General features: G+C 41.9%; 1 protein-coding gene across 3 annotated transcripts in view; it reads left to right on the top strand.

The window, feature by feature from the left end:
* LOC124133441 (argininosuccinate lyase-like) overlaps positions 1-15,332 on the top strand; it is a 37,601-nt gene that overhangs the window by 16,630 nt on the left and 5,639 nt on the right. For all 3 annotated transcript variants that reach the window (XM_048401094.1, XM_048401092.1, XM_048401093.1), the window contains exons 4-15: positions 316-402; positions 835-918; positions 1,591-1,745; positions 3,160-3,237; positions 4,274-4,351; positions 6,009-6,061; positions 6,496-6,558; positions 7,154-7,268; positions 9,326-9,410; positions 11,921-11,980; positions 14,425-14,508; positions 15,195-15,275. In XM_048401094.1, coding sequence (XP_048257051.1) covers positions 316-402; positions 835-918; positions 1,591-1,745; positions 3,160-3,237; positions 4,274-4,351; positions 6,009-6,061; positions 6,496-6,558; positions 7,154-7,268; positions 9,326-9,410; positions 11,921-11,980; positions 14,425-14,508; positions 15,195-15,275 — 1,023 coding nt within the window. The remainder of the gene's footprint in view (positions 1-315; positions 403-834; positions 919-1,590; positions 1,746-3,159; positions 3,238-4,273; positions 4,352-6,008; positions 6,062-6,495; positions 6,559-7,153; positions 7,269-9,325; positions 9,411-11,920; positions 11,981-14,424; positions 14,509-15,194; positions 15,276-15,332) is intronic.

The raw sequence follows: 15,332 nt of genomic DNA, 5'->3' as shown, positions 1-15,332 counted from the left end.
ATGTCCCAATTGCATGGATCAATGCTCAATCACTGGATTGTCTGGTCCAGATTCGATTTTATACAGATCGCCATCATATAGCTGGAATATTTCCGAGTGCGGCGTTAACCATCAACAAACAAACATGTTGTCTAGTAGGGCATGATCATACGATCATAAGTCCCACAGATGACATCTCTACCATGTCAGCTGGCCTACAGTATTAACTTCTTTGTTCATGTTGACCAACCTTGGATCAGAAGGTCCGTCGTTCGAATCCCATAACGGGACTCGAAACTGTGATTTGGGTCTTTCCATCTGCTGACATTGTTCCAGGGAAGTCAGGCGTATGTGAAGGCACTGGAGAAGGTGGGCATTGTGACGGCAGCCGAGAGGGACTCCATACTTGGTGGCTTGGAGAAGGTGACGTTTACAACCTGAAGGGTCTCTGGTGTGTGTCTCAGAGATTTATCTAGGATCTTAAGCTAAGCACCCATGATGGGCAAACTGGGAAACAGTTTAAAATTACTAATAATTGTAAAGTTCATATGTTCTTACATTTGAGGATGCAATTTAGAAGTCTTTAGAAAATATGGTCTGGTTCACAATTTACAGCGAGATATGGCTTGAAGTGTCATTTTGAATGCTAGTAAACTGCAGTCTGACATTTATGGAGATTCAGACAAATCATCGAGAAAGACGGTCTTTGGTTGGTATCAGTGTAGAATGTACTACCAGTTTTGAGTGTGAAATAGGACCTCCATTCATGGGCAGATAACTCACTTTTGTCTTGGCCCTCTGATGTTGCTAGAACATTGTTAATCACTGACGCAGGAATTTATGATGTGTTTGCAGGTTAAGGAGGAGTGGCAGAAAGATGAGTTTGAGTTGAAGCCAGGGGACGAAGACATCCACACTGCCAATGAGAGGAGGCTCAAGGTTGTTATTTAGAGTTATTCAGGGACAAAAAACTTTTGGAACAGAACATGTTCATGTTTTTTTACTATGTTGATCAGGATTAGGATAAGGTCTAAGTTAAGAAAAACGTCAGTGCAGGAGACGATGGACATTGTTTTGTCAATGCTTCAGGAGTTTATCGGTGCAACAAGATAGCTAAATTAAGAAACATGTCAGTGCAGGTGACGATAGACATGCTTGTGTGAATGTTTCAGGAGTTGATCATTCCGCAGGATGACTAAATTAAGAGAAGCGTCAGTGCAGGTGACGATGGTGTGAATGTTTCAGGAGTTGATCATGCAGCAGGATGACTAAATTAAGAGAAGCGTCAGTGCAGGGGATGATGGTGTGAATGTTTCAGGAGTTGATCGGTGCAGCAGGATGACTAAATTAAGAGCTGCATCAGTGCAGGTGACGCCGGTGTGAATGTTTCAGGAGTTGATCATGCAGCAGGATGACTAAATTAAGAGAAGCGTCAGTGCAGGTGACGATGGTGTGAATGTTTCAGGAGTTGATCATGCAGCAGGATGACTAAATTAAGAGCTGCATCAGTGCAGGTGACGATGGTGTGAATGTTTCAGGAGTTGATCATGCAGCAGGATGACTAAATTAAGAGCTGCATCAGTGCAGGTGACGATGGTGTGAATGTTTCAGGAGTTGATCGGTGCAGCAGGAGGCAAGCTGCACACGGGCCGGAGCCGCAATGACCAGGTGGCCACGGACATGAGGCTGTGGATGAGAGATGCCCAGCTGCAGCTCCGCACTTACCTCACCGACTTCATCAGCGTCATCCTCAACAGGGCTAAGTCGTGAGTACACTGATGAAGAGAATGTCAGCTCAATGCGAGTCGCCCATTTGGGGAATCCAGGTTGGATTGGCCCCCACCAACCTATGATGGTCGTAAGAGGTGATCATGGATCGAGTGGTCAAGCTTGCTGACATGGTTTATTGTGTGTCTTCAGACCCCGATGACATAGTTGCTCATGTAGCAGGGCGTGGAGTCATCCCACAGATGACATCCTTACCTTGTCAGCTTGCTGACGGGGTTAACCTCTTTGGTCACATGGACAAGGTGTCCGACCTCTGATCATCAGGACCGTGGTTCGAATCCCATCACGGGACTCAGAAATTTTATGGCCGCTACAGTCACAATATCAATTCACTGAATTGTCAGTTCCAGATATGATTATTTACTTGCCAATTGTTTATTGAGTGTAGTGTTTTCCAGCAACCAGAACAAACAAGCCAAACAATAATGTCACTTAATGTGTGTCTATTTTTAGTACACTAAATGATCACTGAAATCAAATGAGTCATGCTCTGGGCATATCTTTTGAGAACCCTACCATTGCCTGGTACAGAAACAGTGTATTAAGGAGATGAGACTGTAAAGCTATGGCACATGTTCACTGAGACATATGGTTGTTCTTGTGATTTAATCTGAGCATACGCTGGCTTCCTTTTTGCTTGAATCAGGCTGTGTCTTGATTTGACTACACAGCAAATCAACCCAGTCCCAATTAAAATCAGATCCTAGTTCTCGCTATCGCTGAACAAAGATCTGAGGACATCCCATTACGGGGCACGTCAGAACGACCTTTCATCCGACCAATCAGAGCGGAAAAGTGTTTTCTAATCATGCAACCTTGAAAACGTCAACACGGGGTATTCTGAACGACAGTTACGACCCGTACGACTGATTCGTCAAAATTATCGTCTATCTCTTGCTTCAGTGGGATAAACATTTGAAAGAAGGAGGTGTTGAACAGTATGTGGGAAGCATTGCTATACAATCTCAACCATATATTAGACATTCCGGAATGTTCGTTTGTTCAGTTTTCAAAATTTTAATCAAGAACTGTGTGAACATATTTTTCAAGCGTAATCTGAAATGGAAGCCACCAGGTTGAAACGAGTGCCATAAAGCTCGAGAAAGGTGCTTTCTAACTGGCTGATGTAGACTTCTTGTTGGTCATTTAAGTGATGGGTCAAAGTTCGCGAAAGGTCGTTCTGACTTGACCCGTAATGGGATGTCCTTAGATCTTTGTTTAGCAGCAGCGAGAACTCAGATCTGATTTTAATGAGATTGCAAATCAACCGTGAAGTTAGTGGTGATAGCTTTCTGTATTGACACAAACACAATAAATGATACCAGCTTTCCTTTTTCTTCAAATGTTTTTTTCTTTGAACTTTGCCAATAATTTGATTGAAATATTTTTCAGAGAAATTGACATCTTACTACCTGGTTACACACACCTACAGAGAGCACAGCCAATCAGATGGAGCCACTGGTTGCTGAGGTGAGTCTTTGTGAGTTTGAGTCGGTGGCTGGAAAAATAGTTTCTAAAGAAATAATATTTAATAGAATAAGCTTGAGTTAGAATATAGCAGTGGGAAAGAGAACAGTTTTATTGATCATTTATCACAGTTATTATAAAATTAAGTAATTTGCGATAAAGGTGCATAAATTGAAAATATGTTGTTTCTGATATGTAAGCCCTTTGGAATATTTTTTATGCAGTTCGATTAACATAAACATGGTCAAAGTATCAAATGATACTTTGTCATTTAGTTTATGTACTGGTATGCCAAATGGGTACATGATTGTTGTCATGGAGATGGCAAATCCCTTCCAAACTGTCGTTCATTTGATAGAATTTTATGAGTAGAAGTTGTGATTATGTTCTGTTTTAGCTAGGTGCTGGACAGGTAACTCAGCTGCAACTCGGACTCATGTTAGTCACATGATATATTGTTTAATGACAAAAACTCACTGTAACTCCATGGTTACACTACAAAACTCTGATGTCCCCATTTTTTCTGACTATGCACACATTCCTTCTGACTTTTATGTTTTTGAATAAAGATAAAGCTTCAGTCAAGTTCAGTTTTTGCCAGGGCTTATGTAAGATAATTCCCAGTGACACATTATGTTCCAAGCTCTTGAGGCCTACAGCAGGTACCAGGTAGGGTCGGGTAATAGCGGGGTGGGTACCCGGGTAGTAAATGTGGACTCGTCCCAGCCCTTATTTCTAGCATCAGGGTAGGGCACGAGAGCCCTTTATTACCTGAAGCACCCAAGTTCATAGGGCAGAGTTGCATCCCTTAGGGTGCCAGAAAATTATCGTCGTTGGTTCGCTCTGCTTATGTTTCAAGGTTTGTCAGCACCATATTCTTTCTCGTGGTTTTCACAAGGTGATGAATGTCCAAGACTTATATCACATCAGGCTTTCCTTCGATAATGTGAAATATTCCTCAAAGTGTCATCTCATCCAACTCTCTTAGAAGTCAGCCTCTAAACTTATATGACCACTTCTTCGTCCCTGTTGTGTTCAGCTATGGGTGGATGTTGCAGCGAGATCTGAAGAGACTTGACCAGCTGAGGGAGAGAACAGCAGTTTTGCCCCTTGGCAGGTCAGTACTGGCAGAGTTGTCTCCCCTGAAGAGAGCATGCAGTTTGAAATAGGAGATGATATGTTTGTATCATTTGTGCGTTTGTTGTTTAATGCTGCACTCTGCAATATTCCAACTTTATTATATCGGTCTGTAAATAATCAAGTCACGACCAGACAATCCAGTGATTGACACACTGACCACCGATCCTGTTTGTCACTTCTTATGACCATCATGGGATTTTATATACCAGGGGTGAACTGATACATCGGTGCATCGTGAGTTTTCATGTGACTATGCGATACACAATTCATTTTTCTTTCTGTATCAATACAAGTTGATATACTTGCTAAAATAAGTTACTTACTACTTGTTTAATGACCCCCACCCCTGCCCCCATCCACAACAACACCTTTACCCCAACCCACACCCCCACCAACACCTCCACCCACCCCCACCCCGATCCACACCCCCACTTCCACCCCTATCCAGAACCACACCTCTACCCCCACGCCCATCCACACCCTCAACCCCGCCCCAATCCACCCACACCTCCATCCACTCCCACCCCGATCCACACCCCCACTTCCACCCCTATCCAGAACCACACCTCTACCCCCACACTCATCCACACCTTCAACCCAGCCCCAATCCACAACCACACTTTTCTATCCCCACCCACACACCCACACCCACACACCCACCCCCAACCACACCCACACACACACACCCATTCACACACCCACCCACACCTAAATCCGAATGGTGTTGTCAGTCAGATATTGCAAAATGTGTTGTAATTAGCCTTTCAAGTTCAATATTAAAAACGGGGGCACGGGTGGCCCAGTCGTGTAAGGCACCGCGATTTGCTGTGCAGAGTTGTGTCCCTTGGGCATGCCAGAAACCTATGATCATGGGTTCGAATCCCGGTTCGACTCGATAAGGTTTCTAGGTTTGCCGGCACCATACCTGTGCTCGTGGGTTTCACCGAAGTGGTAAACTTCTGGGGCCTGCATCACTTCGGGCTTTCCTCCCATATTAAGCTGACACGCCGCGATATAACTGCTGTATCGTTTCACCCTTATTATATACTAATTCATGTTAGGTGTTATCACATGCTTATGGCTTGCATTTGAAAAAGCAGTAAATCATGTCATAAAAACAGTTGATTAAAATATTAAAATTTTAAAAATATTCATAATTGTCCAGGTGCTGATTTTCAGTGGCCCTTGGAATGTAGATTGAAGGTCCAGCGACCTGTTGACTGGGGTAGTAATTGCCTGCCTACGAGTATGCATTGTGGGAAATAGGCACTTTACAAATGTACATGTGTATTTGTAGTTTAGAAATTGTTCTCTCAAATTTTGTCTTTTTAACGCATAATTACCTGGTATTGAGATATCAATCTTTTCAAGGTCACAGGTGGCCCAGTTGTCAAAGGCCCAACAACTTGCTGTACAGAGTTGTGTCCCTTATGTATGAGAGAAATCAGTGATCGCGGGGTTGATTTACAGATTCACACTGATCGCGTTTTTAAGTTTGTCAACACCATTCCTGTGTAGCTGCATTTCAACAAGGTGGTAAACATCTTATTTCCGTTTTGTCATGCCGTGATATTACTGAAATACTGTTCAAAGCGGTGTTAAGCTAGTCTCACTCTCTTGTTATTCTTGTTTAGTGGTGCGCTGGCTGGGAATCCGTTTGATGTTGACAGAGACTTCCTTGCTAAAGGTAAAACGAGTGTTCTTATTTCTGTGTCATGTTTCAAAGGTGTTTAGGCAAGAATGTATAAATTTCAAGTGATTTTTTGGCATCCATGAAATCGATGGGCGGTGGGGTAGCCTAGATGTTAAAGCATTCACTCGTCACACCAAAGACCCGGGTTTGATTCCCGACATGTGTACAATGTGTGAAGCCCCTTTCTGGTGTTCCCCACCGTGATATTGCTGGAATGTTGCTTAAAGCGGTGTAAAACCTTGATCACTCCATTAAAGCGAAAAGTATTGAAGTCAATTCTTTACACATTTTATTTCTTGTTGACTGGAAGCAGAAGTGAAAAAATAATGTTTAGCCATGTTCCAAACAAAAAGACTAAATACATATTTTATTAAACTCAGCATGAATATATAGAATGTGGTGTTAATGGAATCGATCTTTGGTTTCAGAACTTGGCCTTGGGGATGTGACAGGAAACAGTTTGGATGCAGTCAGTGACCGAGACTTTGTCGGTGAGTTGTCTGGTCCAGACTTGATTACTTACAGACCGTCGTCAAATAGCTGTAATTTTGCTGAGGGCAGCATTAAACAACAAACAAACAAATAGTGTTGTCGTTTTTTAAATTTCAAAGATAGGGCTACTCGCAATAATTTCGGGACTCATTTTAGGCTAGGGGCTGTTGCTCATCTTTACTTTGTAATGCGTTAACTTCATGATTTAAAAGTTGGTGTGGTTGGTTTGCTGCACTCAAATATTTTAGCTGTATGACAGTGGTCTGTAAATAATCAAGTCTGGACCAGACAATCCAGTGATTGATATCATGAGCATCGATCTACGCAATTGGGATCCATGACATGCATCAACCAAGTCAGCGAGCCTGACTGCCTGATCACCTTAGTCGCCTTTTACGGCAAGCATGGGTTGCTGAAGACCTATTCTATCCCGGATCTTCACGGGTTCGTGGCTTTAAGTAGTTGAACAATCATGAATATTTTATTAACTATTGCTAATTTAGGACCCAATTATCCCAGATATTCCTAATTGCCTCAAGCTGGGGCGTCTCTGTATCCGTTGCTGAGTTTGCCTCCTGTTCCGCCATGTTTCAGTGGAGTTTCTGTTCTGGGCGTCGCTGCTCAGCACTCACCTCAGCCGCTGGGCGGAGGACCTCATCCTCTACTCCACCAAGGAGTTCAGCTTTGTGACGCTGTCGGACGCATACAGGTCAGTATGGATCAGAGTTGTAGCAATAGTGGAGCTTTGTCACGCTCTCGGACGCATACAGGTCAGTATGGATCAGTGTTGTAGCCGGAGTGGAGCTTTGTCACGCTCTCGGACGCATACAGGTCAGTATGGATCAGAGTTGTAGCAATAGTGGAGCTTTGTCACGCTCTCGGACGCATACAGGTCAGTATGGATCAGTGTTGTAGCAATAGTGGAGCTTTGTCACGCTCTCGGACGCATACAGGTCAGTATGGATCAGTGTTGTAGCAATAGTGGAGCTTTGTCAAGCTCTCGGACGCATACAGGTCAGTATGGATCAGAGTTGTAGCAATAGTGGAGCTTTGTCACGCTCTCGGACGCATACAGGTCAGTATGGATCAGTGTTGTAGCAATAGTGGAGCTTTGTCACGCTCTCGGACGCATACAGGTCAGTATGGATCAGTGTTGTAGCAGTAGTGGAGCTTTGTCACGCTCTCAGACGCATACAGGTCAGTATGGATCAGAGTTGTAGCAATAGTGGAGCTTTGTCACGCTCTCGGAGACATACATGTCAGTATTGATCAGAGTTGTAGCAGTAGTGGAGCTTTGTCAAGCTCTCGGACGCATACAGGTCAGTATGGATCAGAGTTGTAGCAATAGTGGAGCTTTGTCACGCTCTCGGAGACATACATGTCAGTATTGATCAGTGTTGTAGCAGTAGTGGAGCTTTGTCAAGCTCTCGGACGCATACAGGTCAGTATGGATCAGAGTTGTAGCAATAGTGGAGCTTTGTCACGCTCTCGGAGACATACATGTCAGTATTGATCAGAGTTGTAGCAGTAGTGGAGCTTTGTCAAGCTCTCGGACGCATACAGGTCAGTATGGATCAGAGTTGTAGCAATAGTGGAGCTTTGTCACGCTCTCGGAGACATACATGTCAGTATTGATCAGAGTTGTAGCAATAGTGGAGCTTTGTCACGCTCTCGGAGACATACATGTCAGTATTGATCAGAGTTGTAGCAATAGTGGAGCTTTGTCACGCTCTCGGAGACATACATGTCAGTATTGATCAGAGTTGTAGCAGTAGTGGAGCTTTGTCAAGCTCTCGGACGCATACAGGTCAGTATGGATCAGAGTTGTAGCAATAGTGGAGCTTTGTCACGCTCTCGGAGACATACATGTCAGTATTGATCAGAGTTGTAGCAATAGTGGAGCTTTGTCACGCTCTCGGACGCATACAGACTACATTGCCAGCAGAATCTATCTCTATGCATCCTGAAGGTAACACATATGTTATCAACCATGAACCACTGTGAGAACAGTTCCACTATGGTGTGGGGCGGTGGGGTAGCCTAGTGGTTAACGCGTTGGCTCGTTACACCGAAGACCCAGGTTCGAATCCCCACATGTGTACACTGTGTGAATCCCATTTTCCCCGCTGTGATATTGCTGGAATATTGTTTAAAGCGGCGGCAAGAGGGTCGACTGACTATAAAAGTCCAGTTTCCACCCTTGCCGAACTAGGCTGGTATTATGGAGTTACATTTTGGCTTGACTAACGAGTCTATGCATAGTCCAATCAAAATCACCCAACGAAATCGAAATTGAAATCCGGTTCGTGAACTGTCATGCAGATTTTGGTCAATTGGAGGATTTGTAAAGCATGCGCACCGCAAAGTTATTGTCAACAGTAATTTTCCAAAATATTCCCAATCAATCAGATCGTCCTGACTGGGCGCCATCATTTTGTTTGAAGCAAATACAAGTGATACGAGAGGTGGAATCTGATTGGTCCATAAGAGAGGCTTAGAAGGGACTTAACTCATAATAGCCACTGGTGGCGCTACGATTGAGCCCAGGAGTTCCAGCCTAGTTTGGCAAGGGTGGAAACTTTCCATAGTCAGTTAACTCTCTTGCCTCAAGAAGATGCGTAAAACCATACTCACTCACTCCACTATGGTGTGGATGTACTTTAAGTGTTAATAAGGCCTTGTGGGCTACAATCACTCTGTCAGTATGATGATGATGATGATGATGATGATGTGACTGAGTTACTGATCATGCGTTGCCATCGACAGCACCGGGAGCAGCCTGATGCCCCAGAAGAAAAACTCGGACAGTTTGGAACTAATCCGTGGAAAGTCGGGAAGACTTTTTGGAAATGTATGTGGTAGAGTAGCCATTTCATTATCAGTGTATGTGGTAGAGTAGCCATGTCATTATCAGTGTATGTGGTAGAGTAGCTATGTCATTATCAATGTATATGGTAGAGTAGCCATGTCATTATCAATATATGTGGTAGAGTAGCCATGTCATTATCAGTGTATGTGGTAGAGTAGCCATGTCATTATCAATGTATGTGGTAGAGTATCCATGTCATTATCAATGTATGTGGTAGAGTAGCTATGTCATTATCAATGTTTGTGGTAGAGCAGCCATGTCATTATCAATGTATGTGGTAGAGTAGCCATGTCATTATCAATGTATGTGGTAGAGTAGCCATGTCATTATCAATGTATGTGGTAGAGTAGCCATGTCATTATCAATGTATGTGGTAGAGTAGCCATGTCATTATCAGTGTATGTGGTAGAGCAGCCATGTCATTATCAATGTATGTGGTAGAGTAGCCATGTCATTATCAGTGTATGTGGTAGAGTAGCCATGTCATTATCAATGTATGTGGTAGAGTAGCCATGTCATTATCAATGTATGTGGTAGAGTAGCCATGTCATTATCAATGTATGTGGTAGAGTAGCCATGTCATTATCAATGTATGTGGTAGAGTAGCTATGTCATTATCAATGTTTGTGGTAGAGCAGCCATGTCATTATCAATGTATGTGGTAGAGTAGCCATGTCATTATCAATGTATGTGGTAGAGTAGCCATGTCATTATCAATGTATGTGGTAGAGTAGCCATGTCATTATCAATGTATGTGGTAGAGTAGCCATGTCATTATCAGTGTATGTGGTAGAGCAGCCATGTCATTATCAATGTATGTGGTAGAGTAGCCATGTCATTATCAGTGAAGTGGTAGAGTAGCCATGTCATTATCAATGTATGTGGTAGAGTAGCCATGTCATTATCAATGTATGTGGTAGAGTAGCCATGTCATTATCAATGTATGTGGTAGAGTAGCCATGTCATTATCAATGTATGTGGTAGAGTAGCCATGTCATTATCAGTGTATGTGGTAGAGTAGCTATGTCATTATCAGTGTATGTGGTAGAGCAGCCATGTCATTATCAATGTATGTGGTAGAGTAGCCATGTCATTATCAGTGTATGTGGTAGAGTAGCCATTTCATTATCAGTGTATGTGGTAGAGCAGCCATGTCATTATCAGTGTTTGTGGTAGAGTAGCCATGTCATTATCAGTGTATGTGGTAGAGTAGCCATGTCATTATCAATGTATGTGGTAGAGTAGCCATTTCATTATCAGTGTATGTGGTAGAGCAGCCATGTCATTATCAGTGTATGTGGTAGAGTAGCCATGTCATTATCAGTGTATGTGGTAGAGTAGCCATGTCATTATCAATGTATGTGGTAGAGTAGCCATTTCATTATCAATGTATGTGGTAGAGTAGCCATGTCATTATCAATGTATGTGGTAGAGTAGCTATGTCATTATCAATGTATGTGGTAGAGTAGCCATGTCATTATCAATGTATGTGGTAGAGTAGCCATTTCATTATCAATGTTTGTGGTAGAGTAGCTATGTCATTATCAATGTTTGTGGTAGAGTAGCCATGTCATTATCAGTGTATGTGGTAGAGTAGATATGTCATTATCAGTGTATGTGGTAGAGTAGCCATGTCATTATCAGTGTATGTGGTAGAGTAGCCATGTCATTATCAATGTATGTGGTAGAGTAGCCATTTCATTATCAATGTATGTGGTAGAGTAGCCATGTCATTATCAATGTATGTGGTAGAGTAGCCATGTCATTATCAATGTATGTGGTAGAGTAGCCATGTCATTATCAATGTTTGTGGTAGAGTAGCTATGTCATTATCAATGTTTGTGGTAGAGTAGCCATGTCATTATCAGTGTATGTGGTAGAGTAGATATGTCATTATCAGTGTATGTGGTAGAGTAGCCATGTCATTATCAATGTATGTGGTAGAGTAGCTATGTCATTATCAGTGTATGTGGTAGAGTAGCCATGTCATTATCAGTGTATGTGGTAGAGTAGCCATGTCATTATCAGTGTCATTGTGCCTGCAGTGATTATGGAGTACTGTAAGTCCCCAGAAGTCTGCTTGCAGTCACTGGTCTGCCTGGCCTAGACTCAACTATTACAGGCCACCATGATATAGCTGGAATATTGCTGACTGTAGCATAAACAACATGCACTCATCACTCTCATGACTACTTCAATTTATGGGTTACTTTAGGAAAAGTCGTTTTTGAAGTGATTGGTTTTTTAAATGAGTCAAATTAAACTGTGATAAATAGGGATGGTTGAATTACTCCCTTGTTCTGCCAGTGTAGCACTTGAACAACGAGTCCTAATAGAATCAATAAAGGGTAATTAGAAAGCAGCATGGGGTTAAATCCCTTACTTGTGTGATGAGTCCCATGACAGATGTATTGTACGTGATGTTGCAGTGTTCGGGATGATTGTATTACTCCCTTAGTCCCATGACAGATGTATTGTACGTCATGTTGCAGTGTTCGGGGTTCATGATGTCCCTGAAGGGGATTCCCAGCACCTATAACAAGGACCTGCAGGTAATTTACATCTACATTTACAGGACATGTGCAGGACATTTACAGGTCATTTACAGGACATTTACAGGTTATATACAGGACATTTACAGGTTATATGCAGGACATTTACAGGTTATATACAGGACATTTACAGGACATTTACAGGTTATATACAGGTCATTTACAGGACATTCACAGGTTATATACAGGACATTTACAGGTTATATGCAGGACATTTACAGGTTATATACAGGTCATTTACAGGACATTTACAGGTTATATACAGGACATTTACAGGTCATATACAGGACATTTACAGGTTATATACAGGACATTTACAGGTTATATGCAGGACATTTACAGGTTATATACAGGTCATTTACAGGACATTTACAGGTTATATACAGGACATTTACAGGTTATATACAGGACACGTACAGGACATTTACAGGTTATATACAGGACATTTACAGGTCATATACAGGTCATTTACAGGACATTTACAGGTCATATACAGGACATTTACAGGTTATATACAGGACATTTACAGGTCATATACAGGACATTTACAGGTCATATACAGGACATTTACAGGTTATATACAGAACATGTACAGGACATTTACAGGTTATATACAGGACATTTACAGGTCATATACAGGACACGTACAGGTCATGTAAGGACATTTACGTGACCTCTACAAGACATTAAGATTTACAGGACATTAACAGGTCATATACAGGACATTTACAGGTTATATACAGGACATTTACAGGTTATATACAGGACATTTACAGGTTATATACAGGACATTTACAGGTCATTTACAGGACATTTACAGGTTATATACAGGACATTTACAGGTCCTATACAGGACATGTACAGGTTATATACAGGACATTTACAGGTCATTTACGTGACCTCTACAAGACATTAAGATTTACAGGACATTTACAGGTCATTTACAGGTCATTTACAGGTCATATACAGGACATTTACAGGTTATATACAGGACATTTACAGGTTATATACAGGACATTTACAGGTTATATACAGGACATTTACAGGTCATCTACAGGACATGTACAGGTTATATACAGGACATTTACAGGTCATATACAGGACATTTACAGTTATATACAGGACATTTACAGGTAATTTAAGAACATTTATGTGACATTTACAGGTCATATACAGGACATTTACAGGTTATATACAGGACATTTACAGATCATATACAGGACATTTACAGGTTACATACAGGACATTTACTTGACCTCTACAAGACATTAAGATTTACAGGTCATATGTATCGTGATATATCTGGAGCTGAAGTGTTTGACCAAAATCGCTGGTATTTTCTACATATCAAAGTAAATATTACGATGTGAAAGTCAGCAAGATCAGTAGCCGCCATTATGTAGCTATGGATACTGGGGAAATAACAATGTTAGAGAAAAGTCACTCTTCTCAGAAATTTAAATGTTTACAGACAATGATTCTTGTTATACCTCTATTAAAAAAGAATCTTGAAATTCCATTCGTTAATCTGTACCACGTAACGAAACAATACATTTCAATGTAGACCCCCAAATCATGTGACTGACACTGACCTCGAAGATTGACTCGTCACATGATCAGTATTGACCTGTCATGTGATGGATATTGACTCGTCTGCTAGAAAACAAGATGGCATCTAGCATACTAACGTTTTACGGTTCGCAGCTAAGTTACAGTAATGAAACAGAGCAGGGTTTTAAGGCTTCATAAACTTTCAAGTGAATTTCAGTACAACATAACGATTGATTACTCTTGACAAGGTCAATATGCGAAAACGAGGACCCTCTGACCCAACCCCTTCAGCGGTCTGACCGGACCTCAGCCTCGGTCTGGTCAGACCTCCTCAGGGGTCAGGTCCTTGTTTTCCCAATTTGACTTTGTCAAGAGTAATTATTTTTATTACCTAAGAGGGCAAACATATCAGGGTTCATAAAATCATATGTGCTCGTAGGGTATGATCACGTCACGAGACAACAGTGTATTTTTCCGTCATACGGATGGCATTGTGGACGTCATTCAAATCTTATTTTGAAGTGAGGTTGGAATGACGTAACGCGAGACACAACATCATAGCTGAAGACGTCCTTCGACAAATTGTGGTTCTGCTGCTGTTGTGACTTGCTGTCCTTTTAGGTAAACACTAACATTTGTCTTTCAATGTAGACGTCTTCTTCGTTAAAAAATAGAACATCATATTTATGTTCATGTCTATGTTTACGCTCTCACTCAGGAAATAACGGGATTTAGACACTGATGTCGTGAACAAAGTATGACATGAACACGAATATGATATTGTCTATGTACAGTACATGTGGATGAGTAATTCTCGTGATTGTTGGGGTGTGGTTGACTCCACCCTGGTGATGAGATCACTGACTAACGAGTTGCCCGATTGCTTTACTTAGGAAGACAAGGAGGCCATGTTTGACACCTATGACACCCTGGCTGGCATTCTACAGGTGGCGACGGGTGTCCTCTCTACCCTCAAGGTTTGTTACTGTTTGCATTGAAACATAAACAGAGCATATGTTTATCACACACACACAGTTTGCCAAAAGTTTGCTGGCCCCTGTGTTATTGTGAGTGAGTGAGTGAGTTGGGTTTAACGCCGCTTTTAACAGTATTCCAGTTATATCACGGCATGACGGCTTAATACACGTTGGTTAATATGAAGAATTACTCATATTCAAGAGATATAAGATTGGTTGAATGCACAAACGAACATCCTGGTATGTTGTGTGAACCGACGCTGACGAACGCATCACATGTAACGTCATAGATCCATGAATCCAGATGCACCATTTGTCTCGTGCAGGATTAGCTTGTGAAATTTGGAATTCACATGCGGCATATCGTGATAAGAATAAAGACACTCTGTGGTAACACTTGACTGATTGTAAGTTTTGTCATTAAGTGGTACACATTTGAAACATCTCTTCTTAACGTACATATCTCTCTATATGTTTCTATGGTTCGCGTCTGTTTTGGCGGTGAGTATATTTATCTTCAGCTTTATTGTTATTTTGAAGCAGTGAGGTGGCCGCGTGGTTAAAGCGTTCACCCATCTTGCTGAAGGCCTGGGTTCGATTTCTCACGTGGGTTCATTTCTAGCGTCCTCATGATGTTGCAGGAATATTACTAAAACGGTGCAGAATCCACGATTGATATGTTTCAGATCTACCCTGATTCCATGAGCGCAGCGCTCAGCTCTGACATGCTGGCAACTGATGTGGCCTACTACCTCGTCAGGAAAGGGGTAAGGTGTCCATGTTTTAGATTTTCAGCCATAAAATCGCCCAGAGCTGTGGTAGTT

Source organism: Haliotis rufescens, unplaced genomic scaffold, assembly GCF_023055435.1.
Source record: "Haliotis rufescens isolate VD_foot unplaced genomic scaffold, xgHalRufe1.0.p SCAF_21, whole genome shotgun sequence".
NCBI lineage: Eukaryota > Metazoa > Mollusca > Gastropoda > Lepetellida > Haliotidae > Haliotis > Haliotis rufescens.
The sequence above is the reverse complement of the archived record's forward strand: the minus strand, read 5'-3'. Positions and strand labels throughout refer to the sequence as shown.